The following is a 22,801-nucleotide window of genomic DNA, read 5'->3' on the forward strand; positions in this document are numbered from 1 at the left end:
AATGTCTGCTGTGGCCAAATGAGAGCAGCAACAGGCCATGAAATTAAAGAACAAGTTTAATTAACAGCAAGAATCAGCTTGTCATTAAGAGACTGGTTGGAGTTTGAAGCCCCAGTTTAGCTGGTCATCTGTTGGCTCGTTTCATGTCTCAATTCTGTTTGGCTGTCATTTAATGAAGAAAGGAATAAATTCAGAGGGCCGAATCCTTAAAAACAGGGCTATTAAAATGAAGGGAAAACGAATTGAATTAGCAGTGGAAACTGGTCACTGATTAGGAAAAGGGTCTGAATGAAAACCTGCAGCCACTGCGGCCCTCCAGGCCTGGAGTTCGACACCCCTGTACTAAGTAGAGAATTGGCGGACCTGACCCAGGTGGCCTTTAGAGAGGTAGTGTGCACCCCCAAGGTGGCATGGGAGGAGATACCAGACCAGACAGGCAGAGATAGGTGGGTCACGGTCACAAGGCATAAGGTAAAGGGTGCACACTGTCCAGGGGCAGCAACCCCAGAGTTAGAAGAGTCAAACTGTCATCATGTCCTTGTGGAGCTGGATGGGGTCTCTGATGATTCTGAGGAGCCCCACAAAACCAGAAAGAGAGAGGTACTGATAGTTGGGGACTCAACCAGCGCAGGTGTGCTCCGGAGACAGAGAATCTCGCACGGCGATTTGCCTTCCAGGTGCGCAGGTGGGGGACCTCCCTGGAAAGGTGGATGGGCTCTTAGCCAGAGCGGGGGTGGATCCAGTTGTCACTGTCCATGTTGGAACAAATGACATACATAAGGGTAGTCTGTCAGTTCTGCAATCCACATTCAAAGAGTTAGGTGCTAAGCTGAGGAGCAGAACTGAAAAGGTGGTCTTCTCTGAAGTTCTGCCTGTGCCACATGCCAGTCCAGGTAAGATTAAGGAGATAAGAAGGTTTAACAATGCATGGCTCAAATCTTGGTGCAGGGTAGAAAGGTATAGGACTAGGGGGCATTGGGACTCCATTTGGAACAGATGGGACCTGTGCCACCATGACAGGTTACATCTGAACTGGAGGGGCATCAATGTATTGGGGAGGCGTATGTGTCGTCTAGTCGAGGATTGGTGGGCAGGGAGTTTAGGACAGGCCAGGTTTAGATCTATACATGGAGGAACAAACAACGGTGTAGAAATAAAAATGCATAGTAATGTAAATTCTAAGCCAACATTTACATGTAGAAGGAGTAACACATTAAAAATAACTTAATAGCTTAATGCTAGAAGTATCAAAAATAAGGGACGTGAGTTGGAGTCGTATGTAGCAGAGCAGAATTATGACATTATAGCAATAATGGAAACCTGGCTAAATAACAAAGATGGGGACGAGTGTAACAGAGAGGGGTACACATTAGTAGGAAGGAGAGACAGAACAGAAAAGGAGATGGGGTTGCTGTTTACGTCAAACAGAATTTAAACACAAGTCCTCTTCAGTTGGACGATGAGCCCATCTTAGTGAGGACGTGTGGCTTCACCTGGAAAACATTTGGGAAAGAGGTCTTAATGTAGGAGTGTGTTAGAGACCACCCACTTCAGACAGTAATTATAGTAATATTAAAAGGTAAGTTTACAGGAAGATATCATAGTCATAGGGGGCTTTAACTACTTTAATATTCACTGGGATAACCGTACAAATAGTGGGGCACAAGAGGAGTTTTTAGAAGTAATCACCGACTGTTTATTAACTCAGGATGTTAAACCACTAAAGAGGGGGGACACCTGCCTGGATTTAGTGTTTTAGAATAATCAGATAGAACTGAGGGTGTACAGGTGATTGGACCACTAGGGTCATGTGACCATAATGTAATACAATTCTCAGTATTTTGTAAGAGTGCAGATGCAAAGACTAAAATTGTTAAGTTGAATTTTGAGCAGATGGAACAAAGTCTAAGTAGGATAGGCCAGGATAAGACGGTCGAGGAGCAGTGGAACAGGTTTAGAAATGGAATGCAGGACAGATACAGATAAGGCAAAAGACGACCCTAACAGATTCTTACAGGATTTTAGTTGTAAAAGAACAGTCAAGGAGGATGTGAAGTGCATAAGAAACAGTAAAGGGGGATGAATAGATACAGACAATGAAATAGCGAACACTCTAAACACCTGAGGTCTTCATGCGAGGATGTGGATAACCTCCAGCAGTAACAGGGACTACTAAGGAGGTGCTGAGGGATTTAGAAACTGTAGAGGGAGGAGAGCTGTGATGATTAGATAGGCCAGGAGCAGCTAAGATTTACCCTCGAGTTCTTAAGGAGGCCAGTGAGTGCAGATAGAAACCCTTGACACATATTTTTAGGAAGTCACCGCGCACCAGAAAATGGCAAATATCATCCTACAAGTAACAGCGTACTGCACGATAACGTGCAGTGAATACACTCGACTTGACATTCCTAGTTTTCCTCCTTTTTCTTTCTCTGTACGTTTACCATTCGTTAGCTCAGAGGTTGATGTGCTTGCCGTTTCCTGAGCAGATCTTCTTTTCTCCACCCTAGCGGCCCGCTTCTTCTCTTCCTTCGTCTGCGTCTTTTCGTGTTAAAACTGATTAAGTTAGTGTTTGTGTTACTTTGTGTGAATTACTAATTACTTAGTATGTTTTCTTTCATTTTTCACTTAAGCTGGCACTTAAGTCTTCAATCTGCCTGAAGAATGATTTAAGATATGAAGAGTGACGGCGAAGGTGGTAGGGAATGAGAACGGCTCCCGTACACATGCGCTACACACCTGCCGGGCTGACCGCTGCTGCGAGTTGCTTCTGCAATAAAATAAAATGAGGAATAACCTTGGAGGTCAATCATCACCCCGAAAGTGGATAGTAGACGTCACATAGTATATGTGGACCAAATTTCAGGTCAACACTTGAAACAGTTTGCAAGCTACAGGTGATTTAAAATCCTGGACAGACACCCGGACAGCCACTGTAGCGTATTATATATGAAGATTATATAAAAAGGGCGACTGGGCAGATCCAAGCAGCTATAGACCAGTAAGCTTAATGGGCATCACAAGAAAATTATTAAGGAGAAGATGGAGCAACACCTGGCAAGGACAGGAGATAACAGGACAGTCAGCGTGGGCTCAGAACAGGGAGGCCGTGTTTGACTAACAGGCTGGAATTCTATGAGGAGACAACAAAAGGATACGACCAGAGTGGAGCAGATGAGATTATTGATGAGGACTTTCAGAAAGCATTTGATGAGGTGCCACATGAGATGGTGGGCATCAAATTAAAACAAGTGGCAGTTCAGGGTGATGTTTTTAGATGGGTGCAGAATTGGCTCAGACACAGGAAGGGTGATGGTGCGAGGAACCTCATCAGAACTGGCTGATGTTAAGAGTGGTAACCAGCAGGGGGCAGTGCTGGGGGCCGCTGTTATTTCTAATATATATCTATAAATGATTTAGATAGGAATATAAGGAACAAGCTGGTCAAGTTGGCAGATGATGCCAAGATAGTTGGATTAGCAGATCATTTGGAATCCATTATATCATCACAGAAGGACTTGGACAGCAGACAGGCTTGGGCACATCTGTGACAGTTGAAATTTAATGTCAGTAAATGTAAAGAATTACACATAGGAAGTAAAAATGTGAGGGCTGAATACACAATGGGGGGTCAGAAAATCAAGAGTCCACCTTATGAAAAGGATTTAGGAGTCACAGTGGACTCTAAGCTATCGACTTCCCATCTTTATTGGACTGAATGACCTGTTCTTGTCCAGATTGTTCTAATTACATATGACAATTTGAAACTTCTACTCATAATTCATAAATCTAGGGTTTGTAAATGTAATGAGAATCAGAGAGCAGATCCTTCACATCAGGCACATGGAGATTTACGGTGAGGTTTCATTTTAGCTCTTACCTTCACCACAATTCCTTGAAGACAACGCATTCTCAGGTGGTTTGATGTCACAGTCCAGAGCTTCGGCCTTCACCTGGACACACTGAGGTCCACTCTCTGTCAGAGCTGCTCCAGTTCCTTCCTCACCTGGACACACAAGCCGACAGGTCGACTCTGATTTAAGGGGCTCTGTCTTGACCCCCTTTATAATGTCTTTATGGTGCAGGTCGCTGGTATCAGATGTTGGCTCTGACTCTTCTTTAATGGCAATGTGTCCCCATTCACAATCCTCCTGTTTTATCGGAAGCGGCCCAGACTCCCACTCACATTCCTCCTCTTTAATGTTCTCCATGTCGTACATGGGGACTCCTGCCAAGTCGGAGATCCATCCCTGGCTTGTCATATTGTGCAGTGTACCCCTGCCAGACGGCCTTCACCCAGCAGCCCACCTCAACTTCCCCACAGTAAAGATACAAGTCTAGGATACTGTGTTAGTGGGGGGGGGATTTGGGGGGGCTTTACTGATGACCGCCAATATGACGAGAGGTCAGGAAAAGAAGGAAATCCATGGCAAACGGTGGCAGGCCTGGTCCTTTGGCTCTCAAAGCTGTCAACTCTGCCCCTTTAGATTAATGGGGGGGGGGAGGGGGGGTCTCACTAGCCCATGCAGTCTGTTCAGTGTCCAGAGTGGTGCCAGTCTGCTTTATGCCAAACACAGCTGCCAATCACATCACCTGTTTCTCCACCACTGCTTGCTGATTGGCCCTCACACTCCTGGTGTCGTCACTCGTCCCTGTGCTGCGGTCCCTTAGTCACATTTAAATGCCACCTATAGAGACTCCTGGGTGCCCAGACATGGCTCCTCCGTTTGGATGGCGGCCACTCGGTCTCCCTGTAAACAGAACACAGTTAAATTATTATTATTATTTATTATTATATTTAATTGTGCCTCTCAAAAGAAATAGTAAACACAATAAAAACAACGTAAAATAAAAAACAACCTAAACACCCCAGGAATAACAAGAACATTTAAAAGGAGAAGATTTAAGTTACTTTTTGTAAAAATAAAATTTTAACCTGAAGGTCCAAGGCAGGCCGGGAATAATTAATGAGCCCCTTACTGCTGTACAAGGGCAAATAATATAAAAAAATAAACTAAAGGAGACACAAACACACACACACACACACACTGGACACTAAAGCCTAACGGGTGGACTTTCTGAGGTGGCGTCTCTCCCAGTCATTCGTTGCTCCAGAGTCCGGTAATCGATGCAAAAACACGTCTTCTCCATTTATCATCTGCTCCAATGATTCCAGAAGTTTCTATTTAGCAAAAAAAAAAACCAAACTGGTGACTGCATAACTGATAGATAGATAGATAGATAGATAGATAGATAGATAGATAGATAGATAGATAGTGTGAAAGGCACTATATAATAGATAGTGTGAAAGGCACTATATAATAGATAGATAGAGATAGTGTGAAAGGCACTATATAATAGATAGATAGATAGATAGATAGTGTGAAAGGCACTATATAATAGATAGATAGTGTGAAAGGCACTATATAATAGATAGATAGTGTGAAAGGCACTATATAATAGATAGATAGAGATAGTGTGAAAGGCACTATATAATAGATAGATAGATAATGTGAAAGGCACTATATAATAGATAGATAGTGTGAAAGGCACTATATAATAGATAGATAGTGTGAAAGGTACTATATAATAGATAGTGTGAAAGGCACTATATAATAGATAGTGTGAAAAGCACTATATAATAGATAGATAGATAATGTGAAAGGCACTATATAATAGATAGATAGTGTGAAAGGCACTATATAATAGATAGATAGATAGATAATGTGAAAGGCACTATATAATAGATAGATAGATAGATAGTGTGAAAGGCACTATATAATAGATAGATAGATAGATAGATAGATAATGTGAAAGGCACTATATAATAGATAGATAGATAGATAATGTGAAAGGCACTATATAATAGATAGTGTGAAAGGCACTATATAATAGATAGATAGATAATGTGAAAGGCACTATATAATAGATAGTGTGAAAGGCACTATATAATAGATAGATAGATAGATAGATAGATAGATAGATAATGTGAAAGGCACTATATAATAGATAGATAGTGTGAAAGGCACTATATAATAGATAGATAGATAGTGTGAAAGGCACTATATAATAGATAGATAGTGTGAAAGGCACTATATAATAGATAGATAGATAGATAGATAGATAGATAGATAATGTGAAAGGCACTATATAATAGATAGATAGTGTGAAAGGCACTATATAATAGATAGATAGATAATGTGAAAGGAACTATATAATAGATAGATAGTGTGAAAGGCACTATATAATAGATAGATAGATAGTGTGAAAGGCACTATATAATAGATAGATAGTGTGAAAGGCACTATATAATAGATAGATAGATAGATAGATAGATAGATAGATAGATAGATAGAGTGGTGGATTGCCGGCTTCTTATTCCGGCCCCCACCCCCAGGCCACCAGGAGGAGCTCTCCCGACAGCACGATTGTGCCCCAAGTTCCAGCAGGGCCTCATGGACTTTGTAGTTTCTACACACAGCCCTGCTGGATGCCTTGGGGGCCACCAGGAGTCGCTGTAGGGGGGCTTGTGGGCTCTTATGTGCCTTATAACCCGGGAGTACGTCATGGGCACGTGACAGGAAGAAACGACATGCTCCCGGGTTGAAGAAAAGGACTGTTTACCCTGACCCGGAAGGAATAAGGAACTGTGGACTTTTGGGCAGGAACACCTCCGGGTCAAGTGATATAAAAGGACTGTGGGAAAGCCCGGACACTGAGCTGAGCAGGGAGGTAGGGTGGCGAAGTGTCTGGGAGAGGAGGAGTGTTATTGAGTATTGGTTTTGTGATTTATATGAGTAGTGTGGAGTGCAGGGTGCTTTGTGCACTGTACAAGAGTACAATAAAAGAGTCTTGTACTTTCACCTGGTGTCTGGAGTGGTACCTGAGGGTCCAAGAGGTGGACGAAAGCCTTATCTGCTACAATAGATAAATGAAAGGCACTATATATCACTGGAGGGTGGAGGATTCCTCTAAGCTTCGACAAAAAGCTGCCTGTGAGATGTCATTTTATCCACTGGGTGGCAGCAAAGACCCTAAAATGAACTTCTGGAGCGTCAATCCCCCAACCCCCCCCCCATGTCAAAGCCCTCAGATTCTGTGCCATCTGAGCAAACATTAGATGCCACCCCACGTGTAAGTGAGTGGTCTCCATTACCCTGATGGGGGCTCTTTAAGGGGTCTCTCATTTGTCACAGATGCTCTGTGGTCCTTTGGCCTTCAGTCATCCCCGGCTGTCACTTACATCCTTTGTCTCCATCTCAACTCTAAATGTGATCTGCGTGGTCAGTGCAGTGACATGTGGCGTTTGTGACAAGGCAGATCATCAGTAACATTTGTCATCAACTCCCACTGTGCGTGCTCAGAACAGACACGGACCTGCGGGGGGCTTTGTGTGATCCCAGCAATACGACGACACTCCACGGGCCTAATGGTTTCACTACAAGTTCCTCATGGCATGAAGTGGCACATGAATGATGCACTCGAGACCCTTACGGCTGTGATGATCCAGTGGGCAGACGTCTAAGAGCCGAGCTCAGCGCACACAAAACATCCTCAATGAAGGTGGGCTCCGAACGCAGCCCGTCTGATTTGTGCGGATTTTCTTTTTTTTCGCCAGTTTGTGTCTGTTGGCACATGCCAGACACGGTGGAGATGAGCACATCGACATTGAAGCCTCCCGTCCTGGCAGTGATCGAGACCCTGTGTACCAGCACATGTGTCGTTTGGCTGACTTAGCAAGTGAATGCTGGAGTGGACATGCTGTGGTATCTCCTGTGTGTGTGTGTGTGTGCGCAGGGGCACATACTGGGTACCCGCAGGTTTGACGTGTTATTATGCATTGGTCATAATGGCCACCATTGTGCTGAGCAAACACTGCAAGCCAATCAGTAACAAGTGCGTCTGCCACGTCGTGTGCTCCATTAATGGCGAGGCTTTGGCATCTGACCTCAGGCCATCCCACCACAAGGACCCTCATGCTGAGACCCCACAAAACGCCTACAATGGATGTCAGTGGATGAAATTCTTCCACACAACAACTGCACAGTTTCTGTCCTGAAATGCATGGGGCTTTTGAGGAGGGCACCCCTACCACGATGGCCCACTCTCTTCACAAAAGGCCATCTTCTGAAAAGCAGAGCACAACCCCCCCACGGCCCACCAGCAGCACATCTGTGAGATGTTTAGATGAGGAGACCCCCTCAGTGCTTCACGTGTAGAAGATGAGGTGGCAGAGTGGACTTAAGGAGGGCATGCTGACAGTTTGGGCACCGCAGCGTCTTGGCAACACTGAGTCAGCGTGATGGGCAGTGGAGCTCAGGCAGTCGCACGTGTGGATATCGGGTGGTCCTCACAATCCAACTGGAGACTTTGCTCTTCTGCCCTCATTGCCTTGCTTCTCTCGTCTTCCATGCCAGCAGTGCCAGAACCAGAACCCCACTGGCAGCCCATTAAAAGCCCAAGACTAAGTGCCCACCTGCTTGAATGCCAATTAAACGAGTTATTGGCGTGTTGTCTGCCAGTCAGCAGAGGACCCCATTGGTTCAGTTCAGTTAAGGAGGCTGAACAGCTCAGGGGGCTCCTTTAACATTCAGATTGTGTTCTTTCTGCCAAACGTGAAGTGACACACAGCAAATGGCGCAGGTGACCACGAGCAGGAACGTCAAGAAAACGAAACCCCAGAAAGTGCTAACCGAGGGTCCGTGCCACCTCTCGTCAAACCAGAAAGCTCACCAAACTCTGAGGCCTTCAAGCGAACAGCAAACCGCAACACAAAGCACAACTGCGCTGACCTCCTCAAAGTCACACGACGCTGGCCTTTTATGTCACTGCAATGACGACACAAGCGCCACACACCCCTGGTGACATCAGAATATCAAATATAAGAAAACACGAATAACAAACGAGCAACGAGTCCCAACACCTCGCCAGCCATCGAGAAAACACAAGCTGGCAGCTACTGAGCCACGCACTTCTCTTTGACAAACACTTTCAGCCGTCACTTGCTGTCACCCACACGTGCACGGGGGGGGGTCGCCCTCCAGCTTCCACCCCAGGGCAAGTGGGGGCGCCGTCACCAAAGAGGCCCGCCCACTCCACAGGCCCCGCCTCTATTTAAATGAAGCTCACAGCAGAACGAACCAACTTGTGGGCGGCAGTCGAGTCCCCGGATTACGTTTACTTGTCATTAAAGATGGCGGACCCCAACCCTGAACCTGCGCTTGAAACGTGTCGGACTGGGAATGTCACCGGACGAGGCGGAGCTCTGACTGGCCCTTCTGATGTCACCCAGTGGTCTGTCATGACAGTCGCTTTGTCACTCCTGTTAGTGAAGCCAGCTGGTGCTCCGATGATCAGGTCACCTTTGGTGCCGATTCTCATTCCAAGCCCCCCAGTTAACCCACTGCACCCCATGTTCTTGCTTATTACTTACACTGGTTTGCCTTTTACATTTGCTTCTCGTTTATTGTTCATATTTTCATTCCCGTTGCTGCGTTCTGTAAATGAGCTCCACTCTCGGTCAACCCTGCTGATTCTTCTCCGTCATCACAGAAGTGCCCTTCACATTTACGGCTGGATGTCACTATCTGATGTCCCTAAATGGAGGCTATGCCACCTAAACTCACACTGGTGACCAAACACACACCTTGTAGCTTAGTCCTCAGTAAGCTCTTTCTATTTTTATTCAAATCAAACACAAATTTACACTGGCGTCCTACCCAGGGTTTGCTCCTGCCTTGTGCCCGATGCCCACTGGGTAAGGCTCCAGCCCCCCATGACCCCAGCGCTCAGGATTATGTGGGCTTAGAAAACAGTGCGGCGCGGGAGCAAAACATCAGCCGCATGTCGATGAGCACAGAATTAAGAATTTTACTGAACGCTTTACACAGAGGTGACAAGGACCACCCTGGGGGGGACACACGATATATAGAGTCACGGGCAGCATTGTAGTGTAGCGAGAGATTCACACGACGACACTCGGCCTCATGACTACCGTGTGATGAGCCACTTTGTGCAGCTGGAAACCAAGGGGGGGGGGGGGGGGCAACAAGCAGGACGGCAATAAACTGGCAAACCCGCTGCAGCACCCACATCACAAACGCCAAGATGAAGTGCCACTCTGTGCTGAACGTGCAAACACACACACAAATCAACTCCTTACCTTAGAAACGTAGAAGTGACGGAGATCATCGAGAATTTACACAAACGTCAAACCTCCACATAGAAAACCCAACATGTCTGACCGTCTGTTTGTGTCTCCGTCTGTCTGTCTCCCCGTCTGTGTCTGTCCGTCTGTGTCTCCGTCTGTGTCTCCGTCTGCTTCTGTCTGTGTCTGTCTGTTTGTGTCTCCGTCTGTCTGTCTGTCCGTCTGTGTCTCCGTCTGTGTCTCCGTCTGCTTCTGTCTGTGTCTGTCTGTTTGTGTCTCCGTCTGTCTGTCTGTCCGTCTGTGTCTCCGTCTGCGTCTGAGTCTGTCTGTCCGTCTGTGTCTGTCTGTGTGTCTGTCTCCCCGTCTGTGTCTGTCCGTCTGTGTCTCCGTCTGTGTCTGTCCGTCTGCTTCTGTCTGTGTCTGTCTGTTTGTGTCTCCGTCTGTCTGTCTGTCCGTCTGTGTCTGCGTCTGAGTCTGTCTGTCCGTCTGTGTCTGTCTGTGTGTCTGTCTCCCCGTCTGTGTCTGTCCGTCTGTTTGTGTCTCCGTCTGTCTGTCTCCCTGTCTGTGTCTCCGTGTGTCTGTCCGTCTGTGTCTCCGTCTGAGTCTGTCTGTCCGTCTGTGTCTGTCTGTGTGTCTGTCTCCCCGTCTGTGTCTGTCCGTCTGTTTGTGTCTCCGTCTGTCTGTCTCCCCGTCTGTGTCTGTCCGTCTGTGTCTGTCTGTGTGTCTGTCTCCCCGTCTGTGTCTGTCTATGTCTCCGTCTGTCTGTCTCCCCGTCTGTGTCTGTCTGTGTGTCTGTCTCCCCGTCTGTGTCTGTCCGTCTGTGTCTCCGTGTGTCTGTCCGTCTGTGTCTCCGTCTGTGTCTGTCTCCCCGTCTGTGTCTGTCTGTGTCTCCGTCTGTCTGTCTCCCCGTCTGTGTCTGTCTGTGTGTCTGTCTCCCCGTCTGTGTCTGTCCGTCTGTTTGTGTCTCCGTCTGTCTGTCTCCCTGTCTGTGTCTGTCCATCTGTGTCTCCGTCTGTCTGTCTCCCCGTCTGTGTCTCTGTCTGTCTGTGTCTCCGTGTGTCTGCTCTTCACACAAGGACTACTTTTTTTTCTTCTATGATTTGCTTAAACGTTCCCGTTGACTTTACAACTTCTCTCATCACATACGTCGTATTTGTGCGAATCCGAGAGGGGCCACGGGCTGAGGGGCGGGGCCTTGGGAGTGGGGCGGGGCCTGTCTACCTGTCGCCATGTGTTGGAGCGCACCTCGCCCCTACTTAGCTAGTGAGAACGTCTGCTATTCAAACAGGTATCATCTACAGATTGTTAAAGAGTGCCGTCTGACGTTTTAGTGTTTCAGAGGCTCGCTGCTCAGATTTCACGGCCACGTGTTCTCTCAGTACAATTAACATTTTTTATTTTTTAATCGATTATCAAAGTCTCTCCTGTTTCAATACTGTGTGGGCGGAGCCGCAGTGGACAGCCAGTTCATAATAAATTAAACCAACATTTAAAACTTCACAGACATCATGTTAAAATGCACCTTTCATACAAAATGAAACAGTTTGGTTTGATGTTATCGATGGCAGATTGAATTCTCACCTCGTCTATAATTCAGCTATTGGCAGCTCTGCCACCAGTCGCTGTGTTTAGAAACGGACATTTTCTACTCCGTGTACTTAACTAAAGCAGGAATCAACCCACATTTACATCGATTTGCCTAGCAGACGTTTTCATCCAAAGTGACTTTCAAACGAGGTCACCATAACGGAGTAAACCTCAGACTCTTTAGGAAGGAGGACTTCGGGCCAAGGGGACAAAACGGAGCAGCAGCAGCGACTAATAACTCCTGCGCTCCAGAAATCGGTCAAAACCAATTGGCACAACTTACAGGCGGTCATCAGCTGGGCCCCTCAGAGCAGACCTGGAGGACCACTGGCCGAAGGCGAGCGGTGCCCCCTGCAGGGTCTCGTAACAACATCTCACTAAAAAACATCTGCTGTGGTGATGTCGTGGATCAAAGAAAAGGAACGACGGCATCATAATAGGCCTGAACCTGACTGGGACTAGAAAACCAATGAGATGGCATATCCCACCTTTCTAAACTAACCTGGAGACCACTGGCTTTTAAAATGACATCTGCAAACATTCCCAGTGTAACAGAGATGTGTGTGCAGCTCCAACTTCAGAAGTCGTAACATCGTCAATGGAGCTGTTCTGTCGGTACCCTCGAATATGAATTCTGTGAAAACGACCACTCGAGACACGGAGGTCTGTGCTCTGGGACTCGCCGTCACCCCCGTTCCTGTTTATATATATATAATTTAGTGACATAATGACTGCCAGCTGTGACCCTCATTCGTTTTAATTGGACACTTGAACTGTGCATGAAATAAAAGGCAAAAACGGAATTTCCTAACATAGCGGCACCTGAGCGCCCCGTTCGTGTGGAAGAAATGGATGTAAACGGACACGACAGACCGACACAGAGAACCAAGACAATCCCCGAGAATCCCAAAGTAAAACTTTCCAGCGGAGTATCTAAATAAAACGTTTAAGAGACCACCTGCAATGTGAAAGGGGGGCGAGTCCATCGGGTCTGCCTTTGTGTACTGAATACCTGGGTGGCCATACGCGCTTTACTATTAATATTAATATTACGATTATTATCGAGTTGTATTTTATACGTTTTTGCGCCGATTTGATTTTGTTAAAAACGCACTTCTGTTAGAACGGATCGTGAACGTCAAAGTAGTTCATGAGAAACCTGCGCACTTTAAGGGGCATTTTCGGACTTTTCTTGAACAAACTTCACTGTCAGCTTTGAAACATGAAACACCCCCACTTTATAAAACGGCTCTGTGCGGGATACCAAGCCGGACAAAAGACAAAGGCCGTCGGCCTTCCCTGGCCAGTGGAGGGCTGGCATGTGAAGCGACCCTCCGGGACCAACCGATCGCCGGCACACCGGAGACGAGGAGGACCTTAGCGTGGGGGCCCTGCCGTTATTTTCTTTGCCTTTCTCGCGCTCACACGGTACATATCGGTGGTGCGTACCTGCGCTGTTTCGCTTTCCGGACAGCCAGACGCCATCAGCCCGCCACTCTGTTCACCGGTCGTGTGCGCGTCCAGGAGGAGACACGTGCAAGTGCAGAAATGCCAACAGAGGCGCCAACGGCAGCAACCGCAGCAGCGCACAGAAAAGAGGGACTTCCGGTCGTTAGAGCAACTACACGTGTCAAAATAAAAGCCCTGACGCCAGGTCTGCGCTGTCAAAAGGAAGAAAAGCAAACTGCTGCAGACACGGACGACGGCTCTCGCTTCCTCCGACATGATGTGAGTGCAGAATTAAAAATGGAAACGTCGACAAAAAATGTGTTGGAAATGTAAAAATGAATAATGATATTTGCACGACCCTAAAGAAATCAATTTAAAAAGAAATGCCCCACTAGAATTGAGCTGTCAGGCACTTTGGAACTGTGACAATCAAACTCTGGCAGTTTGCTTCATGAAAACATAAAAAGTCTGAATTAGAGTGAGGTACCCTAACATGGGGTCTTCATAAGAAATATAATGATTTACTGCATAAAAACAAAAATAGCTAAATCAGATAAATTACGTTTTTAAAGTCTAATAATTCACAATTGTAATAGAAAATTGTCATCATAGAGGGCTAGAAAAGGAGCAAACCTCAAAACTCACACACCTTGAGATACACGACTCCGCACATGCTTAGGTGTGACCTTCTGGTGGTCCTGGAGGAGGAGTCGTAGAGGGTCACCACATGCCAGCCCTCCAGGCGAGGACCACCGGTGAAGAATCAGATATCAAAAATACGAACATACAGTGAGGCAAAAAAGTATTCAGTCAGCCAGCAATTGTGCAAGTTCTCCCACTTAAAGATGAGAGAGGCCTGTAATTTTCATCATAGGTAAACTTCAACTATGAGAGACAAAATGAGAAAACAAAAATCCCATTGTCTGATTTTTAAAGAATTTATTTGCAAATTATGGTGGAAAATAAGTATGTGGTCACCTACAAACAAGCAAGATTTCTGGCTCTCACAGACCTGTAAGTTCTTCTGTAAGAGGCTCCTCTGTCCTCCACTCGTCACCTGTATTAATGGCACCTGTTTGAACTCGTTATCAATATAAAAGACACCTGTCCACAACCTCAAACAGTCACACTCCAAACTCCACTATGGCCAAGACCAAAGAGCTGTCAAAGGACACCAGAAACAAAATTGTAGACCTGCACCAGGCTGGGAAGACTGAATCTGCAATAGGTAAGCAGCTTGGTGTGAAGAAATCAACTGTGGGAGCAATCATTAGAAAATGGAAGACATACAAGACCACTGATAATCTCCCTCGATCTGGGGCTCCACGCAAGATCTCACCCCGTTGGGTCAAAATGATCACAAGAACGGTGAGCAAAAATCGCAGAACCACACGGGGGGACCTAGTGAATGACCTGCAGAGAGCTGGGACCAAAGTAACAAAGGCTACCATCAGTAACACACTACGCCGCCAGGGACTCAAATCCAGCAGTGCCAGACGTGTCCTCCTGCTTAAGCCAGTACATGTGCAGGCCCGTCTGAAGTTTGCTAGAGAGCATTTGGATGATCCAGAAGAGGATTGGGAGAATGTCATATGGTCAGATGAACAAAACTCTACTCGTCGTGTTTGGAGGAGAAAGAATGCTGAGTTGCATCCAAAGAACACCATACCTACTGTAAAGCATGGGGGTGGACACATCATGCTGTGGTGCTGTTTTTCTGCAAAGGGACCAGGACGACTGATCCGTGTAAAGGAAAGAATGAATGGGGCCATGTATCGTCAGATTTTGAGTGAAAACCTCCTACCATCAGCAAGGGCATTAAAGATGAAACGTGGCTGGGTCTTTCAGCATGACAATGATCCCAAACAGCAGATAACGACACAGCACAGGCCTTGCTTACCCCATTTCTCTGAAGTCTTGTCACCCCTTGTATCCCACTGCACAACTTCCATGTCCTTCTGATCGTTTCTGCTGAAGACACCTTATGGTCTCCTCTTTACCACAAGGGTGTCATTTTCTGCATAGTCAACTAAAAATGAAAGTTTTTTTAGGGCCAAAAATGGGAGGGAATCCCAAAAAAAACTGAAGGTCTAGCATAACTACGCATCAAGATGAACGTGGAATGGCAGAAGAGCCCAACTCAAAGATGTCGTGGGGTGGGAGCTTCAGCCCGATATGGAGGAGTACCACTGGGCCGTCACCCTATCTGGTCCTGGCTGTCCCTTCCCTCTCCTCCTCACTGTCTAGTGGGGTCTCGAGATTAGCCTCTGATTTTAAAGGACTGCGTAAAGCGCAGCTCAGCACATATTATGGGATACTGTGGCTGGTTAACTCATTTTTGCTCATCTGTCAAGTTAAACTCCTTCATTCTTACTAAAATACGTAAAGGCGTCTCATCTGCATTTTGTGTTTTTATTGTCTACCGAGGGTGTTGTTATTCTGCACACTCGTCGTCTTGGATACGGTGTCGGTAACTGGGGGCGTGGCTATGCTCCTTTTTGACAGGTTGTTAAGGTCGCCCTTTCAGCGTCTCCATCTCCGAGTTTGCGGAGTACGCACGTCGCTGTCCTAATAAAACGTTTGACTCTCCTGCTAACAATCTTCACTTTCTGAGGTTTGTCTCGATATTCTAGTTTTGATGAAGACTCATCTCCTGATCAGCCTCTCAAAACCTGCCTCTGCTGTTTAAAAGCAGAAGAGCACATAAGCTGTCGGGGGGCTCCCTCCCAACAAACAGCCACCTCCTAGTAATTCTGAAATGCCCCCTGTGTGTGCTCCAGAATCCTGGTGCCATTGCCCCTTTCTTGAGTCGCTTTGTACCTTCTCAGCCAATTCTACTTTCTGTCTGTCGTCAGTGTTAACGATCGGGTGTCTCTGAACATGGCGCTGACTTTTTATATGTGCCCTTAGACCACTACCACCATTGTCTACCTTCAGAAAGGTAACGTGGCGTCGGCATTGTGTGATCATCACCCACCTCTGTGCCAGCAGTGCCCAAGTCTCTGCTTGGCTATACCAGGACTGAAGGTCTCCCATAAGCGTTTGGCATTTCTTACCTTTTGTCCTCCTTAATTGACACTGGGGGTCTGCACTGTCCACAGCAACACCTCCTTCTGTGCTAACAGACAGAAAACATCAAGGTGAGGAAAAGTTTTTATTTAAAAATCTGAAGGAACCAAAAACAAAAAGGGCCGAAAGCCTCCTTCTACAGCTGAGTAACATGGCGGTCACCTGGGAACGGGACTTCATAACTCGACTGATTCTCTGCACCCCCAGGTCCATGTTCCATTGTTTTAGTGTCGATATTTCACTTTGTAAGGGATGTCTTGACTTATACTCTCATTTTTTGAAGTTATTGGCACCATTGGGTCGTCTTTCTCTAGAATTCCATGGCCACCTCACAGATGCTTACATGGGGTCAGGTTTCTTTACCGATCTTTTCTCTCCAAAGCACAACACGAGATATTCTCTCACTTGTATGTCGGGGTGTTTTGCTTCAACACAAAGCTCTTTTGAGTGTCGTGGAATGTCGTCTCCCAGCGCTCCCCTTTACTTGGTGGTCTTAAGGACGTCCGGGAGATTTTGCTTCTGCCTTTGTATGGGTGGTCTTTAGGTGTCTCTTCCTCTCTCTAGATGTTCAGTATATCACACGAAGTCTGTCTGGGCATCATGGGCACCAGCTTCACGATTGTGTGGTCATTTTCAATCATCCCTTCCTTCTTCTTCTTCATTACCAGCACTTTATCCCTTTTGCTTTCACTGCGACAGGTTTGTCTGCTCAGTTGTGATTTTAGTCTCTCAAGCACAAATCGTTCAGTGGGTCCGACAACTGCTGCAGGATCGTTCAACGTGTCGACAGCGGCACCAGGGGCTTCTTTTTAGAGTGACTTGTCCCAAGGGTATCAACGTAACCGTTCAGCCAGAAGAGTCACAAAGTGTTCTTCAGTGTAAATTCATGTAGGCGTTTGAATATCACCCCTCCAGAGAACCGTTTCCCACATGCAGAAAAGAAATATGGCTTCTCACCGGGGGGCCCAAAGCAGAAGTGAATGTCACCCCTCAGTCTTGATATTTCTGTCATATTTCCACAAATCTGCAGTGAGGGCTCATTGGGATTGCTGTGTTGTTCCTAATGCCCTCTTATACAGTTCACACAGAATGACGTAACTGGCGTAAAAGTGTTTATTGATTATTTGATTTTTGTTGCCCATTCATTCTTAAAGCAGAGGAGTCACTTGTTGGAATTGGTAACACTTCTTCAAACTGTCAGAAGTGTGACCCCCGTCTCTCTCTGGTGCTGGCATATTGAATTTCTTTACAGTTACTCCCCTCAAGTACTCTGCAGGTTTTCTTATATCTCAGTGTGTATAAACTTTTGGCCATCAGCAGCTCACAATTGGCTACCAACTGAGTTACTCTTTCCAGCTCTGTCAGGCAGAACTGCCGCCCGTCTGTTTTGTCCTTTTCTTCTCTCTAGTGTGAATTTTTGTGTGGACCTGAAGGTTGCTACTGTTGGAGAATTGTTTCCCACATTCAGTACAGGAATACGGCTTCTCTCCAGTGTGAATTCTTATGTGTTTGTTTAGATTGCTTGTTTGTGAAAACTGCTTACCGCATTCTAAACAGCAATAAGGCTTCTCTCCAGTGTGAATTCTTGAGTGTTTATACAGACTGTTCTTTCGGGAAAATTGTTTGCCACACTCTGAACAGCTGTAAATCTTTTCTTCAGTGTGGGCTGCGGCGTGTTTCTGCAGACTGCTCATTTGCAAAAACTGTTTGCCACATTCAGAGCAGGAATAAGGCTTCCCTCCAGCATGGACTCTTGAGTGCTTACGGAGACTACTCCTATGTGAAAACTGTTTGCCACATTCAGAGCAGCAATACGGTTTCTCTCCTGTGTGATTCCTCACATGAATTTTTAGGCTGCTCCGCAAACAAAATCCTTTGCCGCATTCAGTACAACAATAAGGTTTCTCTCCAGTGTGAATTCTTTTATGGCTGTGAAAACTGCTACGCCTGGAGAACCGTTTCCCACATTCAGGACAGAAATAAGGCTTTTCTCCAGTGTGAATTTTTCTGTGGCTTTGAAGATTGTGGCTACTGAAGAATTGTTTTCCACACTCAGAACAGGAATATGGCCTATTGCCAGTGTGAAGTTTTCTGTGGGTCTGAAGATTGCTCATTTGTGAAAATCGTTTACCACATTCCGAACAACAATATGGCTTCTCTCCAGTGTGAGTTCTCATGTGATTGGTAAGACTGCTCATGTCAGTGAATGCTTTGCCACATTCAGAACAGCAATATGGCTTACGTCTGGTATTTGTGGTTTTAGATTTTTGTTTCAAGGTTTTTTCCCATTCATGGCAGACAACCTCCACACCTGCTGAATCTGAATCGCACAGCCATTGCTGAGTGTTGATTGTGTCTACCTTTGTTAATGTCACAGGAGGCTGAAAACCGTATGGCACCAAGGCAGGTAAAGTCTCTGATCCAGCTCCCAATTCTTTCACAATCTCAGTTTGCTGTGGTCTACATTGACGAGAGGTTCGAGGAAATGAAGATGGGGAGAAGGTCCCACTTTCTTGTAGATCTGTAGCAAGACAAATGCATAATCTTATGTAAATAAAAAAAGAATTCAGAAAGAGGAATAACAACAGGCAACCAACTAGCAAACAGCAGCTTACTACTGAACTCCAGGCAGCTCACAATCATGAGCAAACCTGGTATTTTATTTTTAATGGTGAAACTTTATATTTGAAAAGAAAAAGAAAAACAGGCTTGACTAAAATCGTAAGCACCCTAAAAAATTATGTAAACACTGAAAAGTATAAAAAGAAAAGAAAAAATGATTTCAGTTGCGGTCCGTCAATCCCGTCCGTTCCCATTAGTTTGTTTCCATTTCTGCAGGGTGGGCCTATTCTTCATCTCTGGACTCTAGTGATGTGCCAATCAATTAGACAGTAATTCTTATTGGCTGATTTCAGTCCACAAGACAGGGGGTTTGTGCAGTGTCCTGCTTCTGGAAGTCAGTCTGTGATGAGAGAGAGGGAGGAGAGCCGAGCTAAAGCCTTTCACCTTACACAAAATGGAGGATGTAGCCGAGAAACGACACTCCCTGTCTACAGCGATCACACTCAAATCAACAAGACCACTGATCTGAACTTCAAGAGACCTAAAACCAACAACTTTCAACATAATGGCCCAGTGAAAAGAATCCTGAATAACGTATTCTACTGAAGAGGCCAATAGACAAGAAATCTCCAGTTGTTGATCTTGTTGGGAATCTCTGGGCACAGCAGAATTGTTTCTTACTGGCACAGGGTGGAGATCTGATGCTTTTTGCACTTCTGAGGGTGGTGGAATAGAGAGCTGACGTTAAAAATCTATTGTGTAGAGAAAAGGCCAAATCATTGGAGAAACAATGTGACAATGCCTATATGAAAGGAGAAGGGAGACATCCAGGACTGTGAAATTCTAGGGATTTAAAGCTGATGTCACAGACAATGAAAATACAGGAAAGGATGAACAGTAATAAAAGGCTGAGAAGACAACGACAGAGGAATAACAGCGCGGATTTATGCAAGGAAAAGGTACAACAGATGTGACAGAAAACAGAGAAACAGAAAGGACTGCCCATGAGTGAAAAACTGGCGTAAAAGTGTTTATTGATTATTTGATTGGGTGAAAAAGTTCAAACATCAAGGATCAGCAACAAAGAATGGAGAGCAATCAGGCTGGATAAACTGGAAAAAGGAATCAGGAGTGGAATGTGCGGCAGGTAAAGTGTGGAAAGCAGTGGACAGAGCAGCACTGGTGTTTGGAGCAGAAACCCGGGCAGTTGAAAGTACAGAAATAAGGATGTTGAGATGGATGTGTGGAGTAACAAAGCTTGATAAGATCAGGAATTACAGAATCGGAACTACGGCTAAAGCTGGAGAAATCTTTAAGAAAGCAGAGGAAAGTGGTGTGGGCACGTTATGTGAAATGAGGTAGACAACGTGGGGAGGAGAAGGAGAGGACGACAGAAGAGAAAGTGGATGGTCTCTGTGAAGGGAGGTGTCAGGTGAGGAAGTCCACAACAGATGTGAGTGGAGGAGACCCCACGTGAAAGAAGGACCACCTATAGAAGGACTCGGTTTGACTGCACGGTTTAGCTTTCAAATAACTTTGTATAGGGTCCATGGGTGTCAAACTTACTGCTTCATGACGTGAGATCTCACTTTACTGCAGAGTGACAACTGAGCTGAGCCTCTCTACCTCACTAAAATCCGATTGCCGTTGCTCTCCACAAGTTCACTGATGGCGAGTTAAGCTAATCCAAGGAACTACAGGCCAGTAAATGTGATAAATACAGACAATTATTAAAGAGCAGATCGTGAAAGACATGTCAATTAAACGTGAAATAGCAAAGGGCCACCGTGTGTCACCAGTGGGCTGGAATTCAATGAAGACGCAACAAAAGCAGACGATCCCAGAGGCAATCACAGACGATACGATTTACTTTGATTTGCAGATGGCTTTTGATGACAGGCGAATGATCAAACTACAACAGGTGGGACTTTGGGGTGCTGTGTGTGTTCAAATGCCAGGAACAAAGGATGATGGGAGAAGCCCCTGATCAGATTTAGGTGTCCAGCAGAGGTTGGTGTCGAGATCAGTGCTCTTTTGAAGAACACAAAGAACAAGCAGAGTAAGTCGACGATGATTTGATTCAACTCGATCAGAGATCTTTAATGTCACATACTCTGCGACAGGACAGTGAGATTTCTGTGCAGATAAATATAATAAATAAGAGTAGCAGAAGATAAACAAGCAAACAGCACACACAAATAAAGACACCAGTTAGAAAACAGCAACACACACTACAATTCGACATAAACCAGAAGATGGGTTCAGTACCCAGTGCAGGGCAGGTGGCATCAGGTTACTGGGTGTTCAGTGACCTTATGGCCAGGAAGAAGCCGACCTGAAGCAGGTGGAGCAGGCGGTGAGGCTTCCCAGAAGGCCGAAGTGGAAATGGGATGAGCTGGATGGTGTTGCATGTGACACCAAATGAGCTGAGCAATGAGGATTACAATCTACTCAGGGATGAAGTCAGGACTGGGCCATTTCTACACACCTCCCGGAGTTGTTTCACTTTGCTGCTGTGTATTTGTAGTATCTGACATTCTGGTGGTCACCTGCAGGAACATCTGGAGAGGACAAGTTGCAGTTTCTGGTCTCCTGGGGGTCAAAGATGTAAAAGAAGGGGGACACAGGTAGAGCTACAGGCTGCCGAGTGTAAACGTAGAAGGGCTAAAGTTGGGATTTGGGACCCTCTGTTCAGAACTACATAATAAAGAGCCTGAAAGTGAAAACAGGGTCACCCCAGGAGGTCTCCCAGAATAAAGTACAGCTGTTTAATGGATAATGCTGAATGAGCCAAATCAGTACAGATGGCCCTGGAGAGGAAAGAGCCTTGGGATTTGGATTTGTGGCACATGACCTTTGATGGCAGCACATGTAAAATAGTACATGAAGGAAGTAGAAATGGGCAACTTGAAAGCACAGCGAGAGACCTGAAGGTATCCCTTATAAGGGGGACCTGGGAGTCACAGTGGACTTTTTTTTTGTTCTTTATTTCGCCTTATACAATTTCTTGTATTAGGAATTTGTTAGTTTTCGCATACCCCTTGGGGTCAGAGCGCAGGGTCAGCCATTGTACAGCACCCCTGGAGCAATTACAGGTTAAGGGTCTTGCTCAAGGGCCCAGCAGAGTAGGATCTCTTTTTGGCAGTGACGGGGACACGTCAATGAAGGACGTCCTTAAGCTAAGTCACTCACTAGTGAAGCCTCACGTCAAGCATTGTGTGCAGTAAAAAGACAAAGCGGCACTCGAGAAAGATCATGGAGAAAAACTGAAGAAGCTGAATGTTTAGAGGTGACATGTTTAAAATTCTGAAGGAGATCAGGATGGGGGCTCCCCAATGTTACTTTAAAATGAATTCTTCCACAAGGACATTATGGGCAAATTTCACACAAATGTTTTCCTTGACACCAAAAAGAAAGAGCTGAATGAGTGGGAGATGACCTATGAGCTTCTTAGGAGAAAGTGAGCAACAAGGGCCTCAATAATCCATAACAGAATCTTCAGTAACTCTGCTTATGAAATCGAGAACTGCAAACATAGAGGCGGTTTGTAATCAGAATAGAAGTCGAATATGTCACTGGGCTCTGTGCAAATCTTTTACATCTGCTTTGCTTTTCTTCTCACGTGTACAGCTAACACAAAGCCTGCACGGCAAAGCACTGGACAAGACAGACAAAGACAGCCGGGGGAACGTGCAGGCAGCATGGCATTGGATCTCCTATTCCTTGTATTATTCACCTAAGTGGGGGTCCGCACATGGAGAAAGAGTAGAAAGCCTTGGCACATTGCCTGGCACACCTTTGAAGCCAACGGATGGATGGGAGATAAGGTCATCCGATTCAGAAAATCCGTCCAACGCAGCGACGAAAATGGCAGACTCTACACATCGGGCCCCCACTACCAAAGGTCTTGTCATGGCTTCCGTTGTCTGTTATGCCGTGTACACCGTCATTAAAGAAAGCCGAGTTATTTCTTCTATCGCCTTTTTA

At 45.8% G+C, this 22,801-nt stretch overlaps 1 protein-coding gene across 1 annotated transcript in view; it reads right to left on the reverse strand.

The window, feature by feature from the left end:
• The window catches only part of LOC114663207 (zinc finger protein 91-like), a 103,753-nt gene that overhangs the window by 11,528 nt on the left and 69,424 nt on the right, over nucleotides 1-22,801 (reverse strand). The window contains exons 7-9 of the mRNA XM_051935436.1: nucleotides 17,620-18,773; nucleotides 5,068-5,182; nucleotides 3,881-4,228 (exon numbers count right to left, since the gene is read on the reverse strand). Of these exons, the coding sequence (XP_051791396.1) occupies nucleotides 3,881-4,228; nucleotides 5,068-5,182; nucleotides 17,620-18,773 (1,617 nt within the window). The remainder of the gene's footprint in view (nucleotides 1-3,880; nucleotides 4,229-5,067; nucleotides 5,183-17,619; nucleotides 18,774-22,801) is intronic.

The sequence above is a fragment of the Erpetoichthys calabaricus genome, chromosome 12 (assembly GCF_900747795.2).
Source record: "Erpetoichthys calabaricus chromosome 12, fErpCal1.3, whole genome shotgun sequence".
NCBI lineage: Eukaryota > Metazoa > Chordata > Cladistia > Polypteriformes > Polypteridae > Erpetoichthys > Erpetoichthys calabaricus.